The 24,590-nt window shown below is 43.1% G+C and overlaps 1 protein-coding gene across 4 annotated transcripts in view; it reads left to right on the top strand.

Annotated features, from left to right (window-relative positions):
- The window catches only part of Macf1 (microtubule actin crosslinking factor 1), a 338,558-nt gene extending 314,321 nt beyond the window's left edge, over positions 1-24,237 (top strand). For 3 of the 4 annotated variants that reach the window (XM_029476567.1, XM_029476565.1, XM_029476563.1), the window contains 14 exons: positions 1,249-1,392; positions 1,783-1,971; positions 3,028-3,148; positions 3,767-3,930; positions 5,853-6,015; positions 7,459-7,613; positions 8,548-8,622; positions 9,991-10,008; positions 12,933-13,050; positions 13,788-13,856; positions 18,691-18,902; positions 19,408-19,509; positions 22,030-22,159; positions 22,810-24,237. In XM_029476567.1, the coding sequence (XP_029332427.1) occupies positions 1,249-1,392; positions 1,783-1,971; positions 3,028-3,148; positions 3,767-3,930; positions 5,853-6,015; positions 7,459-7,613; positions 8,548-8,622; positions 9,991-10,008; positions 12,933-13,050; positions 13,788-13,856; positions 18,691-18,902; positions 19,408-19,509; positions 22,030-22,159; positions 22,810-23,066 (1,917 nt within the window). In that variant the 3' untranslated portion in view covers positions 23,067-24,237. The remainder of the gene's footprint in view (positions 1-1,248; positions 1,393-1,782; positions 1,972-3,027; positions 3,149-3,766; positions 3,931-5,852; positions 6,016-7,458; positions 7,614-8,547; positions 8,623-9,990; positions 10,009-12,932; positions 13,051-13,787; positions 13,857-18,690; positions 18,903-19,407; positions 19,510-22,029; positions 22,160-22,809) is intronic. The other variant, XM_029476566.1, reaches the window with a different exon arrangement.
- The last annotated feature ends 353 nt before the right edge of the window (positions 24,238-24,590 follow it).

Genomic DNA, 24,590 nt, shown 5'->3' with positions numbered 1-24,590 from the left:
CTCACTGAGTCCTCTCTCACTGAGTCCTCTCTCACTGAGTCCTCGCTCACTGAGTCCTCTCTCACTGAGTCCTCTCGCTGGCCCCTCTGGTTGGCTTTAAACAAGTAGAGTCCTTAAAGAACTTAATGAACATAGCTTCTAAAAGAAAATGTACAACATTTCCCTTTCTGATTTTTGTTTGTTGGTTGGCTAGATTTTGAGACAGGTTCCCTTGAACTCCCAAGGCAGTCCCTTGAACACACTATCACAATTCTCAGATTGTAAGTGTATGTTATCATACTCAAATCCATTTTACTTCTCACCTACGCATGCCTTTATTTGTTACTGGCCTTTAGTCCTTGTCTGATCTCCTAAAACCACTCAGCACACTGCAGACTATAACATGGCATCTAGAGGTTTCTCCAACTCTTATGGAAGTGAGGAAATGTTTCCTGTTACCTAGCCAGTTACTTTAATCTTAGTTTTATCGTTGCATTTTGTTGAGGGGGGAATTTCAAAATACAGTGTTTTATGACTGTCATCATATTTTTCCAAAACAAATATGCTTTAAAATACAGGAATAAGAGGACTGGTGTGACGGCTGAGCAGTTAGGAGCACATGCTGCTTGCAGACATTCAGTTGCCAGCACCCATGTGGTGGCTCACAGCTGTCTGTAACTTCATTCCAGGAGAGCCAGCACCCTCTCTGGCCTCTTCCAGTATCGCACACATGCGTACAGGCAAAATATCCATACACATAAAATAGATGTTTTACTAAGATGGAAATAAATATGAATAAGAGAGGGAGAAACTGAAAATAGAAACAGGAGCAGAAGGAATAGAGCCACACCGGTGTCCCTAATCTTTTTGTCTTCATTCTTAGCTTCCTGTGTCCTATAGGCCTTGACAGATCATGCCAGCAACACCTAGATTCAGGCTTTTTCAAGGTCTGTGTTGACACATCAGAAGAAGAAGATGGGGCTGGAGAGATGGCTCAGCGGTTAAGAGTACTGACTGCTCTTCCAAAGGTCCTGAGTTCAAATCCCAGCAACCATATGGTGGCTCACAACAATCCATAATGAGATCTGATGCCCCCTTCTGGGTGTCTGAAGATAGCTACAGTGTACTTAGATATAATAATAAAGAAACCTTCATTTTTTTTTTAAAAGAAGAAGATGACGATGATGAAACATTTTCACTTTTAATATAAACTAATGGTTCTGATAGGTAGATTTCTCTAGTTTTTGTTTTTGGCTCTTGTTTGTTTAGGAATTCATGAAGAAGGTAGAAGAGAAGCGGGTAGATGTGAACACAGCAGTGGCGATGGGAGAGGTCATCCTGGCTGTCTGCCATCCCGACTGCATCACGACCATCAAGCACTGGATCACCATCATCCGAGCTCGATTCGAAGAGGTGAGTCTCCACCAGCCCAGTACGCCCAGTCCATCAGAGAAAGGGTCTTTCATTCACTGTAAGCGATCGATTGCGTTTCAGCGAAGGCTGAAGCGATGGCCAGTGGAATACTAGTGTAGTGAGGGGCTAGTTAGTTACTTCTGCAGACATCTTGTGTTCTAATTCCTTCCTTCGTGAGAAGTTTATGTTTAATGTGCTGGCTTTACTTTTGGTAGAAATGGCTTCTTGTTCTTGAGCTTGGTCAGCTGAAGTCAGAGAGGAATCTTGTGGCTGCTTAAGTTGGTCTCTTCTCTGAGTAAAGTTATGTGATCAGATAGAACAGGGGCTTTGAAACAAACAAGCAAAAAGATGTGCTTTTCTGAAAGACATCATGGTGTCTTTCTCCCCAAGGTCCTGACGTGGGCAAAGCAGCACCAACAGCGCCTGGAAACTGCTCTGTCAGAATTGGTGGCTAATGCTGAGCTCCTGGAAGAACTTCTGGCATGGATCCAGTGGGCTGAGACCACCCTAATCCAGCGGGATCAGGAGCCCATCCCTCAGAACATAGACAGAGTTAAAGCTCTTATCACCGAGCATCAGGTACCTGCTTCTCTGTGTCCTGTGTGTCCTGGACCACATGCCCTTCACCCGGGGATCCCCTTTATCCTTACTACAGAATTGCTGTATTATTACTGCAGAGGTAGCAGCTTCCAGCAGCTCTGCGTATCAGTTCTCATGAGTTAGGAATCAAGGCATGGGGCAGCATCTTCAAGTTTCATCATGCAGAAATCACAGTTCAGTTCTTTGCATTGTAGTTCTGAAGCCATTAGCTGAAACAGTTCAAAGTCTTAGAAAGTGAAGTGTAAAGCAGAGGCAGGCAAATTTCTAAGTTCAAGGCCAGCCTGGTCTACAGAGTGGGTTTCAAGACAGCCAGGGCTATACAGAGAAACCCTGTCTCGGGGGGAAAAAAAAAAAAAGCGGTGAAGTATAACCCAGGAAATAGCCATTCACAGCTTCACTGGCAGGTCACTAGCAGCCTGACCTTTGCTGGATCCAAAAGCCTATTGGCCTGACATCATTTTATCACAGCAACAGAAAATTAAATGAGAGAATTCCTAGCCCATCTCCTGCCACTGCTTTCACACTCGAGGAAGAGTGATTCCTCTCACAAATGGTGCTTCATGTCTCTTTCATGTATCAAAGGCCTTCACTCGCCCCCATTGCTCTCACCAGTACGATCCTGATCCCTTAGCTGGACACAGGCCTCTCCTGCCTGCCCCTCCAGCCTCACTTCGTGCTGACACTTTGATTGGACCCTCTATTCAGTGAATGAAGAGTCCTGGTCCACAGGCTTCCCTGTTCTGTCCTGACTCTACCCTCTACCGGAGCTGTCCTTCCCAATTCTTGAGTTCTTTTTCTGTCACCTCTCTTTTTTTCTTTCTGTATGTGGGCCGTTTGAATCCGGGGCTTTGCATGTATTCAGCAAATGCCCTACCACTGAGTTATACTCACAACCCACTTTAAAGGGGTGAGAAATTACACAGAGCAGTCTCTCACTTGGCCAGTTTGCCATGGGTTTGGCCTTTGTTAGTAAGAACTTTCTATTTTAGATGAAGAAAATTCTAAATTTTCTTTCCTAATTTTTATATTTTACAGTCATTTATGGAGGAGATGACACGCAAACAACCTGACGTGGACAGGGTCACCAAGACATATAAGAGGAAGAATGTAGAACCCACCCATGCACCTTTCATCGAGAAATCCCGCAGTGGTAGCAGTATGTTTCCAGCCCCACTATTCTAGGTTGCTTCCTTCCTGCTAATTGCAGATGGAAATTCACAAAGTACCATCATAAGAATTGTGTTTGGGTTTCCCAAATCACACTGACTCTGAGCCACAATCTCACATTTTGAAACCTTACTTTTCTAACAATGCTTGATGTATTTATGTATTGGGGTAGTTAATATGGAGCTACAAGCTGGTGACGCCTGTTCTGTTATTCAGCAATGGCCTTTCCATTGTATCTGCGTTGCGCTGGTCTAGTTGTAAGATAATTCCTTGGGGAGTCCACTGCTGGGTTTGTGTTGCTGTGTGTTCATTCACTAAGGCTGAGGTGGCCAGATATGTGTGGGAGCTGGGTACACAGGGAGGCAGCAATGTTGGAGTTTGTGTGCCTCTGTGCTAGTGTTGCCACTCCTGCCTCTTCAGTTACCAAATGGAGACAGTGTGAGAATCTAGGTCATATATATAGCTTTCTTGATTTTAAGACAGTATCTCATGTCATAGGCCAGCCTCAAACTCAGTGTACAGTCAAGGATAGCCTTGAGCATACAGCCATTTCCTTATGCAGTGACAAAGCCAGCATTTCTAATCTTGTGATTATTTTTCCATTTAGGAAAGTCCTTGAATCAACCCACACCTCCCCCCATGCCAATCCTCTCACAGTCTGAAGCAAAAAACCCACGAATCAACCAGCTCTCTGCCCGGTGGCAGCAGGTGTGGCTGTTAGCCCTGGAGCGTCAGCGGAAGCTGAATGATGCCTTGGACAGACTGGAGGAGGTAATGCCCCACCAAGTGACCTTCATGTAGCTTTGATTTGTTTTTAATCAAAACATAGTCTTTAAAGCCCTCTTAGTATGAGCCATACACCTTTATCTACTTCAGAAGTAAAACTAGTCCTTCACTCATTCATATTCCTTCCTTCAAGCCCCTGAATAAGAAAAGATAGATATCTGAAGAAAACAAACAAAGGAGGCCGTAACATCTGGTTGTATGAAACCATAAACCAGACAGTCCAGGGTGGGGGTGGTGGGGATGGTCTGCTTTTCCTCAACAGCTTGCTGTGATTGAGTTTCAGATACAAAGCTTCAGGAGGTTGCTAATTATATAAAAGGGAAGCCAGGTGATGGAGGCACACACTTGAATCCCAGTACTCAGGAGGCAGAGACAGGAGGATCTCTGAGTCTGAGGCCAGCTTGGTCTACAGAGGACACCCAGGGCTATCTGAAAGAAAGAAAGAAAGAAAGAAAGAAAGAAAGAAAGAAAGAAAGAAAGAAAGAAAGAAAGAAAGAAAGAAAGAAAGAGAGAAAGAAAGAGAGAAAGAAAGAGAGAAAGAAAGAGAGAAAGAAAGAGAGAAAGAGAGAGAGGGGGGAGGAAGGAAGGAAGGAAGGAAGAAAGAAAGAAAGAAAGAAAGAAAGAAAGAAAGAAAGAAAGAAAGAAAAGGTTGTTAGTGATTCTGTCATCAAGCGATAGAAAGAAAAGGTTGTTAGTGATTCTGTCATCAAGCGATACATAGATAAAATAAATAGGTATATCACAATTATTAAAGAAAAATCTTTTTTTTTAAAATTTATTTATTTATTTATTTATTTATTTATTGTGAGAGAGTTTTTCTGTGTAGCAGAACCCTAGCTGTCCTGGAACTCCCTCTGTAGACCAGTCTGGCCTTGAACTCATAGAGATCTCCACCTGCTTCTGCCTCCCAAGAGCTGGGATTAAAAGGTGTGTGCAATCACACCCAACAAAAATCAACTTTATATTCTTTCTTTATTAGTCTCCAATAAATCATGAAAAGCAAGACTGTTGTGAAGTATCATTATTTAAGATATATGGTACTGCACTTCCTCCTTCCTAACACAAGCATCTAATTAATATCTTGTATATTCTTTTATTTGTGCATATCAAAGCAGCTATGCCCGGAAGTGAGTGTTCTGTGTTTTTGTTGTTACTTCCGTAGGTCAGTTGCATTTTAAGCACATTGGTTCTTGCTGCCTTCTCTTCCCCCCTCCCCCAATTCCTTCCAACTTTGAAGTTTGAAAAACCAAAGGGGGAAATGTTGAGCCATTAAGTCATTCTAAATGTGAATTACTAACATGGTTCAAGTAGCTAAAACCCCCTTTGTACATGCCTGCTTTCTACCAGTCAGCTATTTAATACAGATGTTGGGTGAGCATTTGCTCCCTCTGGTGAAATTCCAAAGAAACATGCTTGGATGTGGGGTTTATTCTTAATGCTTTCCATCTCAATCCTTAAGATCTCAGGAGATGATGGGAAACATGAGCCTCTTGATATGGGTCCTGTGTGTATTTACAGTGCCTTCCCATACAGCATAAGAGAGGGTGCTGAGACCTTCCCTTTGAGATAGAATCCATCCCTTACATCTAAGTAGATGTTCCTTGGAAAAGTCCAAAGAGAAAGCAAGACTGGCTTTCCCTGTTCTTGTTCTGAGTGCGTCTTATCTTCCAGAACTGTGTTCAGTTACTGTCTTTCTTGCTCCTCTGTTACATCGCAGCTTGTTTAAACAACCATGGCTTTAAGTGAAGGAGGCAAATGTGCTTCCACAATGAGACAACATGTAGATAGCATTGTTGGTGCCCCCCACTCCCCAGAAGGCCTGCATGGCTTTACTGAATGACTGAGAAGTTAGATATGCTTTGGGTCCAAAACAGCAGGGTTTACCTGTACCTCTGACTTCCTTCTAGTTGAAGGAATTTGCCAACTTTGACTTTGATGTCTGGAGGAAAAAGTATATGCGTTGGATGAATCATAAAAAATCTCGAGTCATGGATTTCTTCCGGCGTATTGACAAGGACCAGGATGGGAAGATAACACGTCAGGAGTTTATCGATGGCATTTTAGCATCTAGTAAGTACATTTTTATTCGATACAAAGGTCACACCTGGATTCCTCATACTTGGTAGAAGTTATAACATTCTGGCAAAGTAGTCTCTGAGGTAAGACTGGAGACGCTCCCTGATGAATGTAGTCTGCTGTTTTCATGGATGGAAGAATCTCATTTTGCTAGGAATAAAAAGATTTCAAACATGACTGTAAAGTCGGCAGGACAGGATGCTGTTCCAGAGCAACGACATTCTAAACATCCAACAGTGCTGGCATAAATAAATCTTAAGACGAGTGATAATTTTATAGATGGTAATAATATTGATTATATTTTTACTGTCTCTGAAGTCTGATTTTTTTATTTTTAAAATAGCAGCAGGGGAAATGGGGAGGTTCTAGAGATAGAGCTCTGAAACCCTGGATTTGATCCTCGTATACTGGTTATGCTTGTATAAATCTGTAATCGCAGTGCTTGGGGAGTAGTAGCAGGAGATCAGAACTTGAGGGTCATCCTTAGCCAGCCTGAGCTGTATGAGACCTTGACTCAAAAAAAGAAAAAGGTCAGGGGTCTATTGGTAAAATATTAAAAACTTGACTAATGCTTGGGCGGTACATTTTTAAAAATGATTTGTATCTTTTTTTAAAATTAGATTTATTCACTATATTTTATGTATGAGGGATTTTTGTTTGGTTGGTTGTTTGGTTGTTGCCTATGTGTTTATATGCTTGAATAACCTTGGAAGTCAGAAGAGGGCATCCGGTCCCCAGGATCTGGAGTTGTAGATGATTGTGAACCAACACTGGTGGGAATTGAACCTGGGTCCTCTACAACTGCAGCTGGTAGTCTTACCCACTGAGCCAACAATTTGTATATTTAAAATGTATTTTCTCCTGAGTTTTCCAGAGTAGATATGTGTTGTTTTTTAGGAGAAGAAAAATCAAGGTATAGTTCTTTTTCTTTGGGTATTGTGTATAATTTCCAACCAGCCACATGTATTGGGACCAAGGGCCCCTCCTCCCATTGATGCCCGACAAGGCCATCCTCTGCTACATATGTGACTGGAGCCATGGGTCCCTCCATGTGTACTCCATGGTTGGTGATTTAGTCCCTGGGAGCTCTGGGGGTGGGGGTCTGGATGGTTGATGTTGTTTTTCCTATGGGGTTGCAAACCCCTTCAGCTCCTTCAGTCCTTTCTCTGACCCCTCCATTTGGGACCCTATGCTCAGTCCAGTGGTTGGCTATAAGCATCCTCCTCTGTATTTGCCTCTCAAGAAACAGCTATATCAGACTCCTGTCAGCATGCACTTCTTGGCATCCACAATAGTGTCTGGGTTTGGTAACTGTATATGGGATGGATCCTCAGGTGGGGCAGTCTCTGGATGGCCTTTCCTTGAGTCTACTCCACACTTTGTAGTATACTCCTCACATGTATTTCAATGTTTCAAATCATGTTTTCTTTTCCCCAGAGTTCCCAACCACCAAGTTAGAGATGACAGCTGTGGCTGACATTTTTGACAGAGATGGGGATGGCTACATTGACTACTATGAATTTGTGGCTGCCTTACATCCCAACAAGGATGCCTATCGACCAACAACTGATGCAGATAAGATTGAAGATGAGGTATGGAGAATTTAGAGTATTTTGACCTTAGCTTTATACCGTCCTGAATGTGGACATGTGAATCACCTTGAGAAGCAATCACTTAGAGTTAATGTTTCAAGTTAGCCTTCGGATGCTGTTTCAGCAAGCTCTAGGGGGCCTTTGACTACTGAGTTCTAGCTTGGTCTAGAGCATGGGTCCAACTCTCATACTTAGGTTTGCGGTACTGTGCAATCCATGGAGGGACTTCAGATGCAGCATAAAGGGGTGAATTCTCATGAGGCTGTTGAGGTGGCTCAGTGGGTGAAAGTATTTGCCATGCAAGCCTGATGACCTGAATTCAACCCCTGGAACCACATAAATATGGAAAGAGATTGATCGCTTGGGAATTTCAGGCTTCTAGGTAGATATTTTGCTCAGTTCATAATTTGTTTTGATAGATCCATATTAGCACTTTGCTCTAAAGAATTTTGAAGCAATGGTGAAGTTTTTTTTTTTTCATCTGCTATTTTTTTTCTCAGTATCTCTTATCTCAAGTAGGGTTATAGCTATTTCAAATAAGAGGTAAATGCATGTATTAAAAGCCTAAAATGAACCAGGCACATGCCTTTAATTTCAGCACTTGGGAGGCAGAGGCAGGGGGATTTCTGAGTTCGAGGCCAGCCTGGTCTACAGAATGAGTTTCAGGAAGCCAGGGCTATACAGAGAAACCTGTCTTGAAAAACCAAAAAAAAAAAAAAAAAATCCAGAAACTGGGGGACAAAGGTAGGCATCTCTCTCTGAGTTGGGGATTAGGCTAGTTTACATTGCAAGTACAAGACAGCCAGGGCCTGAGAATGGGAACCTGTTTCCGAAAGAAAAAGGCAAAGGGTTTAAAATACAATGAGTAGCTTTTCTACATTTTAAAACAAAAAGCTCTTCTCTGCTCTTACACTCTTGCTTTATCAACCAACAGGTCACAAGACAAGTGGCTCAGTGCAAGTGTGCAAAAAGATTCCAAGTGGAACAGATTGGAGAGAATAAATACCGGGTAAGGAAGAGAAAAGCCAACCATTTGTGGAGGTCATTGCCTCCAGGGTCATCCAGACACACAGTAGAGCAGCTCATGCCGCCTGTTCCTTCCTGCTGCCTCCAGGGGCCCAGAACCCAGACCTTCATCCCTAGGTGTCAAGTTTCATGCCCTGTGTAGTTCCATCTGAAAAGCTACCATAACCCAGGTAGACTGTAGCTTATAGTTGACATGGTAGAAAATATTTCATAGCCCTCGTCTCACTGCTGAGCAAAGTCCTTAGGTGCCTTTAGAAACAGTTTTATTGAAGGACTTGTGAAGCAGAGTCTGAGATTCTTCCTATAATCCCAGAACTTGGGAGGCAAAGGCAGAAGGACCATTGCAAGTTCAAGACCAACTCTACATAGTGAGTCGCAGCTAACCAAGGCCATATCACAAAAATGTCTCAGATATTTTTAAAAAGTAGGGATCAGGGTGCTGGGAATGGTTCAGCATATAAAGGTGCTTGCTGCCAAGCCTGACAACCTGAGTTCAAGTCCTAAAGAGGAAACACGCACCCCAAAATTGTCCTCGGGTGTGTTTGTGCACATATACATTTTCTTTTTTGTTGTTGTTGTTTTGGGGGCTTTTTGTTCTGTTTTAATTTTTTTCCATTTAAAAAAAAAGAGTGGGGGGCTGGTGAGATGGCTCAGTGGGTAAGAGCACCCGACTGCTCTTCCGAAGGTCNAGAGTTCAAATCCCAGCAACCACATGGTGGCTCACAACCATCCGTAACGAGATCTAGCGCTCTCTTCTGGAGTGTCTGAAGACAGCTACAGTGTACTTACATATAATAAATAAATAAATCTTTAAAAAAAAAAAAAAAGAGTGATGGTTTATCCACAAGAACTGGTCATTGTGAGCCTAAATGGCTCCCATGCTTATAGAAGACTATGTGTGAAAGCCCCCAACACATAGCTAGTGTTGCTATGCTGAGTTAGGCTACAACTGGAACCTACATGCCCTGGAGAGCTGGGCTCAGTGATCTTCCCTGGAAAGACTTGTTGGGTATAACCAGAGAAGTAACAGAAAACTATTCTTAAATTCTAGCACCTCTTAGGACTAGAGTCAGGGATGTAGTAGAGACATAAACCAGGACTCCTAAACTATATGCATCAGCTTGTCAAGGGACCCTGAAATTTTAAGGGAAAAAAAAAACTCTGGTTGGCAAAGAATATTTAGATGGCCGTTTTCAGGCTTTGTAAGATCATTGTCCTGGGCAGATGCCCAGGAAAAATGTGGTCTGTGTGTACTTAGATTGGTAATGTGATGAAATTGCTGTTTTTTTAGTTTTAATTTGACAAAAATGTTCTCTTTTTTCCCTGCATCCTTTACTCTTACTGTCTATAGTTCTTCCTCGGCAATCAGGTACAGTGTGCCTTGCAATGTCCTTCTTGGTGGATGTGGTCTTTATAGCTGGTGTTGCCTGTTCTTTGCTTTGGGGAAAGGACACAACTGGAAGCATGCCTGGGTCACTTCGGGTTGTCTTGCCAAGTGGAGAAACTACTAGCAGACTTTATTACAAAGCTATCTTAACAGCAAAAAGATACAGCTTTGTATTTTTAAAAAGCCAACAATGAAATTTTCCATTCCAAATTGGGCTACCTAAAGGCAATGAGCTATAACTGTACTGAGTTATAACTGTTATGACTCAGGGAAAATTGAGGCTCTGACATCAGCCCATTTCACCTGTGAAGACACAGTCTTACACTTCTGTATTCAGGGTCAAGATACCATTGGCACGGTTCTGTTTCATTACCAGTCTTTTAATAGTTAATAGAAATGTTGTAATATACTTGAGTCAGAAACCCTAAATAACCTTAATATCTAAGAACTAACTTAATAGATACAGGTATTTATAAAGAGGTCTGAGATGTACAGAAAGCATAATTGACTTCTGCCTAACATTTTAAGATTATAGTCAGCCAGTCAAAATGAGATGCGCTTCAATTAGAGGGAAGTCTAGACTCCACTTGGCAACTCTAACCTTTGAGATCTCTTGAGGGTTCTTGGGTGCTGTCTCTCAAATGTGAAAGGAATTTGCATGAGTAAAATCAATCTGTCTATCAGGAAGTTAGAAACACTAAGAGTTAATTTGAAGTCCTCAATCAATGTTAAATTTTAGCTACTCCAATAATTACTAACTACAGTAATATTCTGGGCCAGTGGGAAGAACAAAGGCTAGAAAAATGTAAAGCTGAGAACAGTCAAGTTGGCTTTAAGTAAACCATCACAAGCTATACATGATACCTCCCTCAGACCTATGCTCCTAGCTACTTGGGAGGCAAGTTTGAAGCCACCTCTGGAAACTTAACAAGTCCCTGTCTGAATCTTTGAAAATAAAAGGGTTAATAGTGTATCTTAGTGATCGAGCATTTGCACTACCCATCCATAGAGTCTGCTCTCAATACTACGAGACTAGTCAGTGATGACTGTAGTCAAGTGCCCAGCATGTCTCCTCCCTCCTGATGACTGTACCTACTGGGGTCCCTTTAATGGGGCACTAACTTCCTCCTCCACTGCTCCATTGACATGGGGAGGATTTGATGAATCATTCTAATACTGTGAGTAGAATTATGAAGTCCATTTTGTATATGTAGTATTGGAGGCCTGGGGGCGGTCACAGGTCACACTCATACAGCTAATGTCCTTAGACCCTCAGTTCCTGTGAGAGGAAGAAGCGGTGGCTGTGAACACTCTGCTCCCCACAGCCTCTCAGCTAAGTCTCGCTACCTGAAGTGCCACCGTGGATTTCTGCAGCTCAACACAAACAATTTAGAATCCTTCAGACAGCTTTGGGGCGATATTAAGGAAAACAGCCATGAGATCAGTGGATAACAAGCTGTAGGGTGTAGCGTTCTAAGAAAAAAGTAGCCTTTCCTTCTTGACCCTGGGAAGCATGCAGGTCGCAGCCTTTGTGTTCCTTACCTATCCAGAGAAAACCCAGGTCACCTGTGGCACATCACTCATCCCCACAACCTGTTTTCTCCCTCCAAGGCAGGGACTGGCTTCCTTCTCAAAAAGTCTCTCTCCATGCAGCTGGGAGAAGGGTTGACACTGCTCCACTGTGTGTCAGTCTGGCCACTCTGTGTTCACATTTAAATGCTGTGTAAGACAATGGTGTGAGACTATTTAATTTTTGAAGTCATTGGGAAGGGGAGAGAAAGCACCTTCCAGTGCACGTAGTGCCTACTGAGAAGGGCAGTTGTATATCCTCCTCAGACATCCTTTCTTGCAATTGCAGGGTTTTTTCCTGTTTCAAAGTTATGACTCTCCTATAACTTTGAAAGTCCTAATTAAGAGGTTAAGTCCTTCTCTTTACCTCCCCACCCCCAACATCCTCCTGAAATAACCTTAGGAATTCCATTTCTCTAATGTTTGGGTTGGTGTTTGTTTTGGAATCTTGGTATGCTTCTCTTTTGTTGCCTCTTCATTTTGGGGGAAGGACAATTTATACAAAGGGAAGCTCCAACTGTTAAGGTAGAACTGGGAAATAGGCAAGTAGGAACAGAGACCAAAAAAAAGCTCATCATATTTGTTCTAAGGTCCAGAATAATTATTGAACTGTTTCTAATCATGATAAGAGATTAAATTTCTGTTTCTTCAACTAAACTTTAATTCTATCTAATCGTGTGTTCAGCTTGACTTTTTCTCTTGGTGACATCACAGTCAGAACATTTAGGGTGTGCTTGTAAGGACCGGACGGACGAAGAGAATCCATTCTTCCTAAGCTTGTGAAGCTCGGAATGAGGATGCTTCGCACGAGTTTCTCTAACGCTTGACTTAGTCTTCACTGGGGTCCTCTTAACTCTCTAGCACACTGTATTCAGAAGGTGACCCCTTCTTTAAGGAGATAAACATGGCCGGGCAGAGGTGCCGCATGCCCTTAATCCCAGCACTTGGGAGGCAGAGGCAGGTGGATTTCTGAGCCCGAGGACAGCCAGGGCTACACAGAGAAACCCTGTCTTGAAAAAACAAAAACAAAAAGGAGATAAACATCATAACACTGCAGTGCTCACTTGGGCAGGGTCTTCAGAAGACTCCAAGTGAGTGTGGCCGTTGGGAGCTAACTTTACCCCAGCAGAAAGATTTTACAACATTGCTTCTTAGCTTAGTCTTTCTGCTTTTCTATTTGCTAACCTTTTTATGACAATGTAAAAATATAAAATCAAGTTCACAATTCTTCCCACTATCACGTCATTCCTGAATACAGTCTGCTTTCTAGCTAGGGGTTTGGAGTTGTAAGTGTACATTAAGGTGTTCTCGTTAACTGAGTTTCCCCTTGATTCCAGTTTGGAGATTCTCAGCAGTTGCGGCTGGTCCGTATTCTGCGCAGCACTGTGATGGTCCGAGTTGGTGGAGGATGGATGGCCCTGGACGAGTTTCTAGTGAAAAACGACCCCTGCCGAGGTAAGGAAGCACCTACCATGGGAGACATGGTAGGATGTAATCTGTCCATGCCGATTTCCAGGAAGCATTGAAGGAGGGTCTTTCTGATTTTTGTCTTGTTAAGGTGTCTGATATCATCCCACCCATCACGGATTAGGTCAGGGTCTCAGGTACAAAAATCTGAAGAAGCTGATGCTGTCAGGGAAGAATGAAGAAATGAGAACTAAGAATTTTTGGTGTCTCTAGGCTCTCACATTTGGGAGGTAGAGGCAGGAGATAAGGAGTTCAAACTCATCCTCAGGTTCATAGCAAGTTCAAGGCTAGAATGAAAGCCCATCTCCAAAACAGAAAAAAAATGTATTGGTGTGACATTACATTTAGGGTGTGACATTGGTACTAACCTAGACCAAAGCCTTGTGTATACTTCCAAGCTCCTCTTTAGTCGAGCCTCAGAGCAGGCTAAGTCCCTACCATGCATAGGACTAGTGACTGTTCTAAGTAGGGGACGCTAAAGGGCTTATGTCAGCCACCACCTCCAGGCACCAGAAGACCCTCAGTGTAGTTTGGGCAGATAGTAGCTACAGCTGCAGCAGGGGACAAATGGCTGCATCCCAGCTGCCCAGACACAACCAGTCCTCTTTCCTGTGAGGAGAGCTGCATGCGGGGACACAGGAGGCCCAGCTGTTTTGTCTGCCTTGACTAGTTTCTCTGGTTCCTGCTCTGTCTCTGTCTGTGTGTTTACATCTTTTTTATTCCAGTTCATCATCCTGGGAGTAAAATAAAGCGCTCTGATTCCAGCTCTTCAGTTTCCAGTCAGTCTCCCATAGGTTGGCTTTTATGCTTTGTCCCTCGTCCCTACACCCTGGTCCTTTGAGAATGGCTTTGCTTAAACTGTAACATCTCTTGGCTCTGTGATATCTGCTGCCTTGGTGAATGCTTAAAATCACCAAACCACTGCTTTTCCAACAATCCCACGCTGACAGGGTATAAAATGTTTCTATTGAGATGGTATCCACAGAATTTGAATACTAGTCTACATAATTACCTCTACATAAGCACTTTAAAAATAGCACAATTGCATCTCATATCCATATCCAGCTTATGAGGTATAGATTCTATTATCTCCATTTTATAGAGTAGGAACTTGAGGTATGGAAATTTAAATAACTTGAAGGATTAGCCAGGCAATGATTGAAGTCAGAACCAGCTGGGCTCTAAAGCAGGTGGTCCTTACCACCACCCTGTACGTGTTTTTTTTTTTTTTATTGTGCTGAAGGATTTAGAGAGACCTAAAGGGTATACAGTTCTCACATGAGTGCTGGGATAGCTATAAATTCATTCTGCAGTTACTCCAGCAAGCCAGAATCATGATTAAGTAATAATAATTCCCATCAGGAGTTTTTTTGTCTTGTTTTGTTTTTAAGATTTATTTATTATATGTGAGTACACTGTAGCTGTCTTCAGACACACTGGAAGAGGGAATCAGATCTCTTTACAGATGGTTGTGAGCCACCATGTAGTTACTGGGATTTGAACTCAGGATCTTCAGAAGAGCAGACATTGCACTTAACCACTGAGCCGTCTCATCAGCCCCCATCAGAAGTTTTTAAATTTAGGTTTGACAGTACCTTTTCTAATAAATTCTAAAAGGATTTTGTCGATTTTAATATTTAATCATATCATGAACCAGTATCATTAATTTAAAAACCTTTTCACTGTTTTAAATAAGAAGCAATATATGTATCTTTTTAATCTTTTCTCTGTAAGAACAACAAAAAAAATGTTATACAACTCTGTTATGGTCGCATTTTTCTTGTGGTGTATCAAGTCAGACTAAGCAACAGCGACGCTGCATGTGGCAGTTATAGCCCGTGGTTGCCTGCTTGTCTGCTGCCTGCTCTGTTCACACGTATATGGTATGCTGCTGGCTGGGAGAATACTGCCTGCTTACCTTCATTTACTCTGTAACAATGGGAGCTCCAAGGAGGTTTGGGAGGGCAATCTCGTAGCTATTTTCTGTGGGCTTTGGTAACCCTCGTCTCTGTCCTTCAGAGCGAGGCACGGTGCCCGACTCTACGGAGCCTTCTTGGGGCTCAGTGGTCAATTTCTCTTCGTTGGCTGAAATAGAACTCAGCAGCGGCTTCAGTAACTGCCATCAGTGTACTTTCTTGTCACATGAGAACAGTGCCACAAGTAGACACCCAAGGCCAGTGAGCTGGAGGGACGTGAGCTTCAAGGCCAGTGAGCTGGAGGGACGTGAGCTTCAAGGCCAGTGAGCTGGAGGGACGTGAGCTTCAAGAAGACAGGTTATTTGCTAGGCCTGGTAGCATCTGCCTATAATTCCAGCTATTTAAGGCAAAATCCGGAGATCTAGAATTGGAACCTGGTCTACATAGTAAGACTCTTCATCAAAAAATAGATGAGATAGATAAAATAATATTCCACTAGGTAGGTTTGCTGTGTATATAGTTTTCTGGTACTGCCAGAGGGTTTTGTTTGTTTCTTCTTGTTTCTTTACTTCATTTGTTCCAAAGGAGACCGCACATAATGCTTCAGATGGATACAAACAGTGCTTCTAGGCCTAGTGAGATGAGACGATCAGTGTGTAAAGTTACTTGCTGCCAAACCTGATGGCTGTCACCCACATAGTGCAAGAAGAGAACTAACTCCCGAAGTTGTCCACTGACTTACACACGCACAAAATAAGTAAATTAATTAAATTTAATTCATGTTCCTGCTTTATAAAAATGGATATACCTGTGCCTAATGTACTGTGTATATTTTAAAGGTTTGCCATTTGTATAGTCTCCTGGAAAAAAAATATGTATGTATGTATGTATGTATGTAAAAGGAAGTAACAAGTGAGTTGGTATTAATACTTCTGGGATAGTAAAAATCTAGGAATCTTCATTTGTGGAAATTTAAAAGATGGTTTGGGGACTGGAGAAATGACTGGGTCAGCAGCAGATGCTCTTTCAGAGGACCAAGTTCAGTTCCCAGAACCCACATCAGGAGACCTACAGCTGCCTCCTCTGGCTTCTGTGAGTACCTGCACTCATGTACATATATACATATACATATACATATACATATACATATACATATACATATACATATACATATACATATACATATACATATACATATACATTCCCTCCCATACCCCTCTCTCTCTCTCTCACACACACACACACACACACACACAAACACACACACACACTCTCTCTCTCTCTCACACTCTTCACATGTACATACAATATAGAATAAAAATAAGAGCCAGGGCTGTTACATAGAAACCCTGTCTTGAAAAACAAACAAAGAAAGAAGGAGCTGGAGAGCTGCTCTTACAGAGGACAGCTGATTCAGTTCCCAGAACCCCACCTGGTGACTCACAGCCATCCATAACTGCATTTCTTGGGGATTACACACCCTCTTCCGACCTCCAGGCATTAGGTACACTGATATGTACACATACATGCAGACAAGACACTCATACACGTAAATCTAAAAGCAGTTGGCTTATGAATCTCACGGGGGGGAGTGTATTTGTGTGCATATGTGTGCCCATAGAACCAGAGTTAATTAGTGTTACCTAAGGAGCACAGACAACTTACAAGCCATTACACCACTGAAGTGAATGTCCCTCCCTCCTGTGTCAAAGCTATTTGTAGAAATTTATCCTAAGGGAAAATCAGGATATATACAAAATATTTTCGAAGTTGTTATAGCATTAGATACAGTATTTTTAAAAATATAAACGAATTAGAAGTTCAACATTTAATTGTAAACTGACACATACATGATGAAATTATACTTTACAGTTTAGCATAGGACATATGGGAAATGGAGGAATATTACTGATATCTTTGTATAAAAAGTATATACACAGTTGCTCAAAGAAATAAAGGCATGCCAGTATTGTGAGTGAGAGTGAGTAACTCTTGACAGAGGACAAGTGCTCATGTGTCCAAGCTTGTCAAATCCAGAGGTTGGTGCTGGGATTTCTGCCCTAGTCATTCTTCTCACTGAACCTGGAGCTTGCTATCTGGGCTAAGACTAACTAACCTGTGAGCTCCAAGTCCTGGCTTCTGGGGCTCCTAAGAGTGGCTCCTCGTGCCCATGAAACCAGCTCTCTCAAGCCAACTTTCCTAGGATTTTTTTTTAATCCCTTCTGAGCTGCCGGAGAAACAGCAGGGGGCAAAAGGTCCTCTTATGAAGTAGACCTTTACCCAGCAAATGCCATGGAGTAATGGAGACAAGATGATGTAGGAATGCCTAAAAGAGAAGAATTAGGGTGGAAGACAGGCCGCCTCGCCTCTTCTGTGGCTTGACCAGTCAATATAGGTGCTTCCATTCCCTTGTCTAAAGAGACAGAGATGCCAATGAAAATCAAGTATAGTATCTCATGTGATAATGCTGTATCAATTCTAGTGTGGGAGGGACATAATCTTATCACTCCATTATTACAGATAGTCCTCTTTAGAGAGAGAGTGAGAGTGTGTGTGTGTGTTGAGTTAGAATTTTGCTCTTTTGCCCAAGCTAGTCTCAAACTCAGGGGCTGAAAGACCCTCCCTGCCTTAGCCTGTGAAGGGGCTGGTTCATGCTACCACCTGCCTATAGCCCTCTGTAAAACATTTTAAAAGTGCTGTCCACAACTAGATGCAAACTTCCAGGGTTTCCTCTTATGCCCCCTGCTGTTTCTCCGGCAGCTTGTTTAGAAGGAAACCATCAAATGCTTCTCAGGCAGCACCCGCCCCCTCTGCCGGATGTGTTTAGTGTATTCTAAAAGTGATGCAGTCTGGATTGGATGAGCAGGTTCACCTTTACTGCAGAGCGTTGTCAGTGAGAAACCAAAGGAGCTGTTCCACAGGAAGTCTTTCTTTTAAGTTAGCAGTGTCTTTTACATTAACATTTGTTCTGGCTGTACTTGATGTCTCTGACTAAAACTCTCTATTTTACATTCTGGTCTTATAGCTGCAGAAAGCCAGGAGCCAGCACTTACTAGGCCTTCAGCATTGCTCCAGAGTCTTCCACTGCGACCCTTTCTCCTACTGAAGCTGTTCCTTCGGCTTCCTACTGCTTTCAGCATTTTACTTAACAAATGTCACTCAGTTTTGTGCATGGTCTTGATCTTTCTCTCTCCCTACATGTTGACTTCTTAGACAGACTGTCCTCATCCTTACTGTCCTGGCTTCCTAAGCCTTTGCTTTAGAGTTGTTACTGACAGAACTCAAAGGAAGCGTCTGATTTCACTATGTGCTTTTCTCCACTATATTATTACCATATATCCTGCAAATTTTCAGCAAGAAGTACACATGTCTATGAGAGAGAAAATAGTTTAAGGTCAGAGGCTTGCGTCCTGTTGCATCTGTGTCTCCTTGAGCAGCTACAGTTTGCTTACCCCAGGGGATAGCAGCAAAACCTGAACATGACAGCAGAGTGGATAGTCCTCTGTTCACGGGCTTGCTTGTTATAGCAAGCTAGGATCTCAGCCAGTGTGTCGGCTTTGGGTCAGGACATGACCTCTGGTTTTGAAGAATCCATAGGTGGTATAACACCTATGTACAGCTTACTGTTATCATGGGGTCAAGCATCTGTATGACCATCTAAGATGCATTTCAATAATTGACAACATGCATGCATTTGTTCATTCTCTTTTAGCACGAGGCAGAACTAACATAGAACTTAGAGAGAAATTCATCCTACCAGAAGGGGCATCTCAGGGGATGACTCCATTCCGGTCACGGGGTCGAAGATCCAAACCATCTTCCCGGGCAGCTTCTCCCACCCGCTCCAGCTCAAGTGCTAGTCAGAGTAACCACAGCTGTACATCCATGCCTTCTTCTCCAGCCACCCCAGCCAGCGGGACCAAGGTATGCTCGGACCTCCTTTATGTTGTCCTTCCTTGTCCTTTCCCATCCTGGTAGATATTCATTGATGGGCAGCCTCTGAAAAGACTAGCAGGAAAAAGAACATGAAAACATACAGAGCAACTGTGCCCAGACCTCCAGAGTGCACAGTTCTACACCTTTGAAGTGATTTGTAAAATGCCTGTTCAGGCTAGTTATATCTGAAACAGTTCTGTCTTCTTATTCCCAGTTTGAGGACTTAGCTCGTCCCAAGTTAGGGTTACTGGTTTGGAAAGCCCAGGTACTGTCCGTGCAGCTGAGCTGACAGGTGAGCTTGCTGCACAGTGGGCTCCAGGTGGAAGAGACCCTTCTACCTGCTGCATCCTGGCTCATCGGGCTTGGTGTATTTTATTTGTTTTCTGTTTCTTTAAAATTTAGTGTCTTTTTTTTTTTTCTGTTCCCAATTTACTCCCCATTCTGTTCCATCTTCAATTGTTCCTGCCCTTCCCTTTGGATCTCTGTTTCACAGACTCCACTTCAGTTCTCTCGGTGTTATGACAAACCCTGGTTGATAAACAGTAAAGCTGTCAAGGACAGCCATTGTCCTGACCTCCAGCTCCTCAGCCCTGAGGTAGAGTATGGCTTTGCTGAGTGAGACATGGTCACGAAGAGGCCCTCACTCATGCCAAGAACCTGACATGAGCCCAATGTCTCTTCCATCTCTGGGGTGCTTGCTGACACAGCTGATTGATTGAGTTGGTCAAGTGTTTTCAGGAGTTTCTAACTCGGATTTACCAAAATTGGAGATGAATAAGAGATGCCTAAAACAAGATTGTTTAACAACTTTACAAGTTTTTAGCCTGACATTTGCTCAGGACGATTGATAACTGCCATTCCTGGCCATTCATTTGTTAATGTCACTTGTACTTAGGTCTCTTGGAATCTCCAACTGTAGGCTACACAGACGAGTTACAAACACTTGAAACCTACAGCGCATGTTCACCAGTGCTCTACGTGTTTACAACAAGAGGATGATTTGCAGGCCCCTCCCCAGGGTGGTTGGTGCTGCCACATTGGTTCGAGGCATGGGTGCTATCTGTTTCAGCCAAGCACAGTTTCCGTACTAGTGACCACTGCTCTGGGGCTCCAGTTCCACCTTCTTGGTTCCTTGGCCTGGACACCTGGATTTCTATAACTTTGAGTTGAAAGCACATACCAACAGCATGTCCAGATGCAGCCATTAAAATACCTTACACTTTTGGAAGACCGGTGTTAGAGAGACAAAGCCTGGCTGGTATGGTGGCACACACTATAATGCAGCACTTGGAAGACTGCGGCGGGTGTGTCATCGCATCAGGGCCGAGTGGGCTGTGCACTGAGAGCCTGTCTCAGAAGAGGAAAAGAAAAGAACTGAAACAAAACCCAGGCAGAGAGGCTTGCCAGACAGCAGCCCTCTTGGCATGTCCAGCCCCTGCAGGGAACCTTGGGTTCTCACACCTCTAAGCACAGTGTTGCCTTATAGTCAGGCAAAGCTTCAGATGGAGAAAGAAGGGCCCAGAAGCCATGGCTGTGAACGAACTCACAACTTCAGACTCGTCCCACTGCTAGCACTTCTGCTGGAGAGCTCAAGACTCAGCTTGCCCTTGCTTTTCCCCTCTGGGACAGATTGCATATGACTCTGAGAGATGGCCTTTTTGTTTTACTTTACAATGTAATCTTTTATTTCAAGTTCTTTACTCCTTGATGCCCTGTGGCCAGGCCAGGCCCTAACTGAGAGCCCCAGCCCAGAGGCTCAGAGCTGTGGACTCAGGCAACAGTGCTCAGGGCAGCGTCGCTCTTGGAACTGGTGCTCCATGGTGGCTAGGAGAGTTCCTGCTTGAGTGCCAATCACTTCCTGTCGCTTTCGCTTTTCCTTCATGAAGAAATTCAACCTGCACAATGAGATAGGCTGCTTTCCTCTCCTATCTATATAAGCATCTTAAAGGTTCTGGAAAACAATTTACCCAACTGATTTCAAAGACAAACTGGAATTATATTCCATGTTTTAAGTAATATTTTAAGTCAGACTTTAAAATATTCTTTCTCTACATTAAATCTATGGTATTAAAAAACATCACATAGGAAATGTAGTCCCTCCCGGTAACAGCAGGCATGAGCTGCAGCTCCTTCAGGTTAAAACATGCTTCCATGCATTGTTACTCAGCACAGTTGTATAGCGTCCTCTCTCTCTCTGCCACATGGCTTTAGGTGCTAAGATGTGAGGGTACACCAAGAACACGAAAGTTCCTCCCTTTATGAAATTGATGCTTTAATTTAGGACAGATGTAATAAGCAGATATAGATGCCAGGCAGTGGAAAATACTCTCCCTAAAAATGGAAACTCAGAAGCAGAAAGCTTCAAATGGTACTGAGAGATGAGGCTTCTCTGACAAAAGTATCCTCTCAGCATAGCCCCTGAAGTTCAGGGTCTAAGCTGTGCGTGTGTTTGGGGAGGAAGGTTATTGAACAGTGACTGTGTGGGCTCAGTAAAGAACAAGTGGACAGACTTCCCTGGCCATAGGCAAGCAGCAAGGAGACACAGACAGTTCACTGAACAGGAAGGGTGTATGATAGAAATGGAGAGACAAGATTCATCCCTCATTTCCTAAGGAAGAAAGCAGGCTGGCTCACAAAGAGATCTTGACTACAGTTGTTGCGTGTGCTTAATGGTGGCAGGTGGGTGTCCAACTCTGCTTTAGATTGCTGCCCCAGCACATGGGTACATAGGGTTGTTTGGCTTTTTCTTATTATAATGCATCACTTTATTCATTTGTAACCAAAGTAGCTCACTACTGGAAGATCTCACATTCCTAGGGGAGTGTATCAGCAGGATAACAGCCATTGGGAGGTTACCATTTCTAGGGGAGAAGAGACATTAGAAGACACTCTGAAACTTTCATTGGACCTTAACAACAACTTTTTGAGAATACTTTAAAAATTAAAAAAAAATCCATGATCTACATAGGACATTTTGTAAATACATCTTTGTTTTCCTGGACTTTTTAATTTGCTTTTTCAAATGGTTATCTATAAATAGCCTTTTAAATTGACAATCCAATTACATCCCTATCAAAGATTATATCAACTAAATATGACCTTTTGTTATTTGAAGGTTATTTCGTCATCAGGCAGCAAGCTGAAGCGACCGACACCAGCTTTTCACTCCAGCCGAACATCCCTTGCTGGTGACACCAGCAACAGCTCTTCCCCAGCCTCCACAGGTGCCAAAGCCAACCGGGCAGGTGAGTAAGCACCATGCATGGACTGAGGGAGGACTAACCCGTGGCCTCTCAGGAGTCATTGCTGAAGAGCACTTACGCTTATTAGGCAGCCATTGTTTTTTTTCTTGTCACCACAACAAACTGTCCTCCTACACTAAGTACTGGATGGAGCCCTTGTTCTGAATCAGAAATGATCGCAGTTGAGTAAAAGGAAGAAAAGGCCAGCCTGAGCTAAAGCAAGCTGCTTTTTAGTAACTTGCCATGTCTTTTATGGCTGCTGGTGAACTGGGAAAGAAGAGCTGGCTGACTGCTACTCCTCCTGGGAACCTGAAACTTGTCCCTCCCCACCTGCACCTTTGTTACCATCTGCTCACACCCACTGTAACCTCACCAGCCCCCACCTCTGCCGTGGTGATGGAGGGCTTTGAAAGGTGGTCCAGCTGCTGGGGGTAGTTGCTTTCTGCCCCTCATCAGGATCGAGTAGGTAGCCTCACAAACCAGAAACGGCTCAGCTCCTGCTGTCATGATGAAGCGTGGATCTAGAATGGCTGTGATTTCCCCAAGACCATGCAGCGAATCAAGAGCTATTAGCCCCAGCCCCCGGTCGGTCACCTGTGTTTCCATTTCAGTGTTTGCTCCACTAAGTCTCCTACTTGATTCTTCAATTCCAGACCCTAAGAAGTCTGCCAGCCGTCCTGGGAGTCGGGCTGGCAGTCGGGCCGGCAGTCGAGCCAGCAGCCGGCGAGGAAGCGACGCCTCTGACTTTGACCTTCTAGAGACGCAGTCGGCTTGCTCAGACACTTCAGAGAGCAGTGCTGCGGGGGGCCAGGGCAGCTCCAGACGAGGGCTCACCAAACCGTCCAAAATCCCAACCATGTCTAAGAAGACCACCACTGCCTCCCCCAGGACTCCAGGTCCCAAGCGATAACACTGTACAAGCGCCCCACACCACTATCCACTTTGAATCCTGCTCCATACATTGGGTGTATATTTATTCTGAACGGGAGAAGTTATATTGTTAAAATTGTAAAAGAATAATTGTGTTATGAAGCTGCCTTATTTTTTTTTCCTTTTTGTAAGTTACTATTTTCATGTGAATATTTATGTAGATAAAATTTGCTTCCTGGTAACCCTGTAACAGATAGGGCCCAGAGATGAAATATTTGAGGAAAACAAAAGGTCAAGACGCAAATGTGTATTAAAAAAAAAAGCCTCTAAATAGGGTTTCATGTGGTGCAGGGTTATAAACCTGCTTTATCTTTTAGGATTATTCCTAAATGCATCTTCTTTATAAACTTGACTTGCTATATCAGCAAGGTAAATTATATTAAAAAAAAATAAGAATTCCGAAATGTTTAAGGAACTCTTCTTTCTAAATCACAGACACCTCAGCGAGAATTAAGGAACGGACACTTAAGATTGCATTTCCATTGTTTTACTGTTGTGTAATTTTAGCTGAAGAGACAGAACCTCATCTAGATAGCTTTTGCACATGATATAGCAAAGAGTTCATTGCAATACTGTCTTAAAATAATGTCTCAATACTGGGTGTTAAAGGGCGCATAGCTGCTAGGATTCAGGGGTAAAGGAAACTTCAGAACATTGGGGTTTTAAACTGATCTGTAACTAACTGTCCAACCCAGCCCTCAGTGACTCCTGTGCTCACCAGGCCCCAGGCCCCTGGTGAGGGGGACTCCTTGGTGGCACTGTGAATTGCAGATTTGTTGATCTGCTTTTTTTTTTTCCTATTTATTTAAATGGTCGATCAGCCTCCCATAAACTGAGGAATGAATTCCATAAGCCCAGTTTGAAATGTGGACCTAAAATACTTGCTCATCCTTTAACGGAGTTCACCAGCACACCTGTTCACCAGTCCCGTTTGCTTCCGTCTTTTTTGTGTGTAATAAAGTCAGCTGACCAAGTGAGCACAGAGGGGCTGTCTGGGGCTCCTGTTTTTTAGCTGCTGTTCCTTGTCAGCTCTGACCATGTTGCTGTGTGATTATCTCAATTGGTTTTAATTGAGGCAGAAACTGAAGCTCTACCAATGAACTGTTTAAAAACAAGACACACTTTTGTATTAAAATTGCTTGCAGTAACAATGTTTTGTAATTCTTGGCTTTATTCTGAACCACTACTTTATATTTAAATGTTACCACTAAGGTATAAAAATGTTGTAGTACTTAAAAACATCATTGAACAAGAGTTTTCTTGATGGAAAAAAAATCATAGAACTTACTACTTTTTTTTCTTTATCTTACCTTGTTAGTTTTAACTAAGCACCAGAGAAGTGGGATGTTTTCACACAGATATATAGGGAAGGGATCCTGTCTACCTTTAATCCCAGCACTTGGGAGGCAGAGGCAGGCAGATCTCCGAGTTTGAGGCTAGCCTGGTCTGCAGAGTTCCAGGACAGCCAGGCTACACGGAGATACCCTGTCTCGGGGAAGGAAAA

The sequence above is a fragment of the Mus caroli genome, chromosome 4 (assembly GCF_900094665.2).
Source record: "Mus caroli chromosome 4, CAROLI_EIJ_v1.1, whole genome shotgun sequence".
In the NCBI taxonomy this organism is placed as follows: domain Eukaryota; kingdom Metazoa; phylum Chordata; class Mammalia; order Rodentia; family Muridae; genus Mus; species Mus caroli.
The sequence above is the reverse complement of the archived record's forward strand: the minus strand, read 5'-3'. Positions and strand labels throughout refer to the sequence as shown.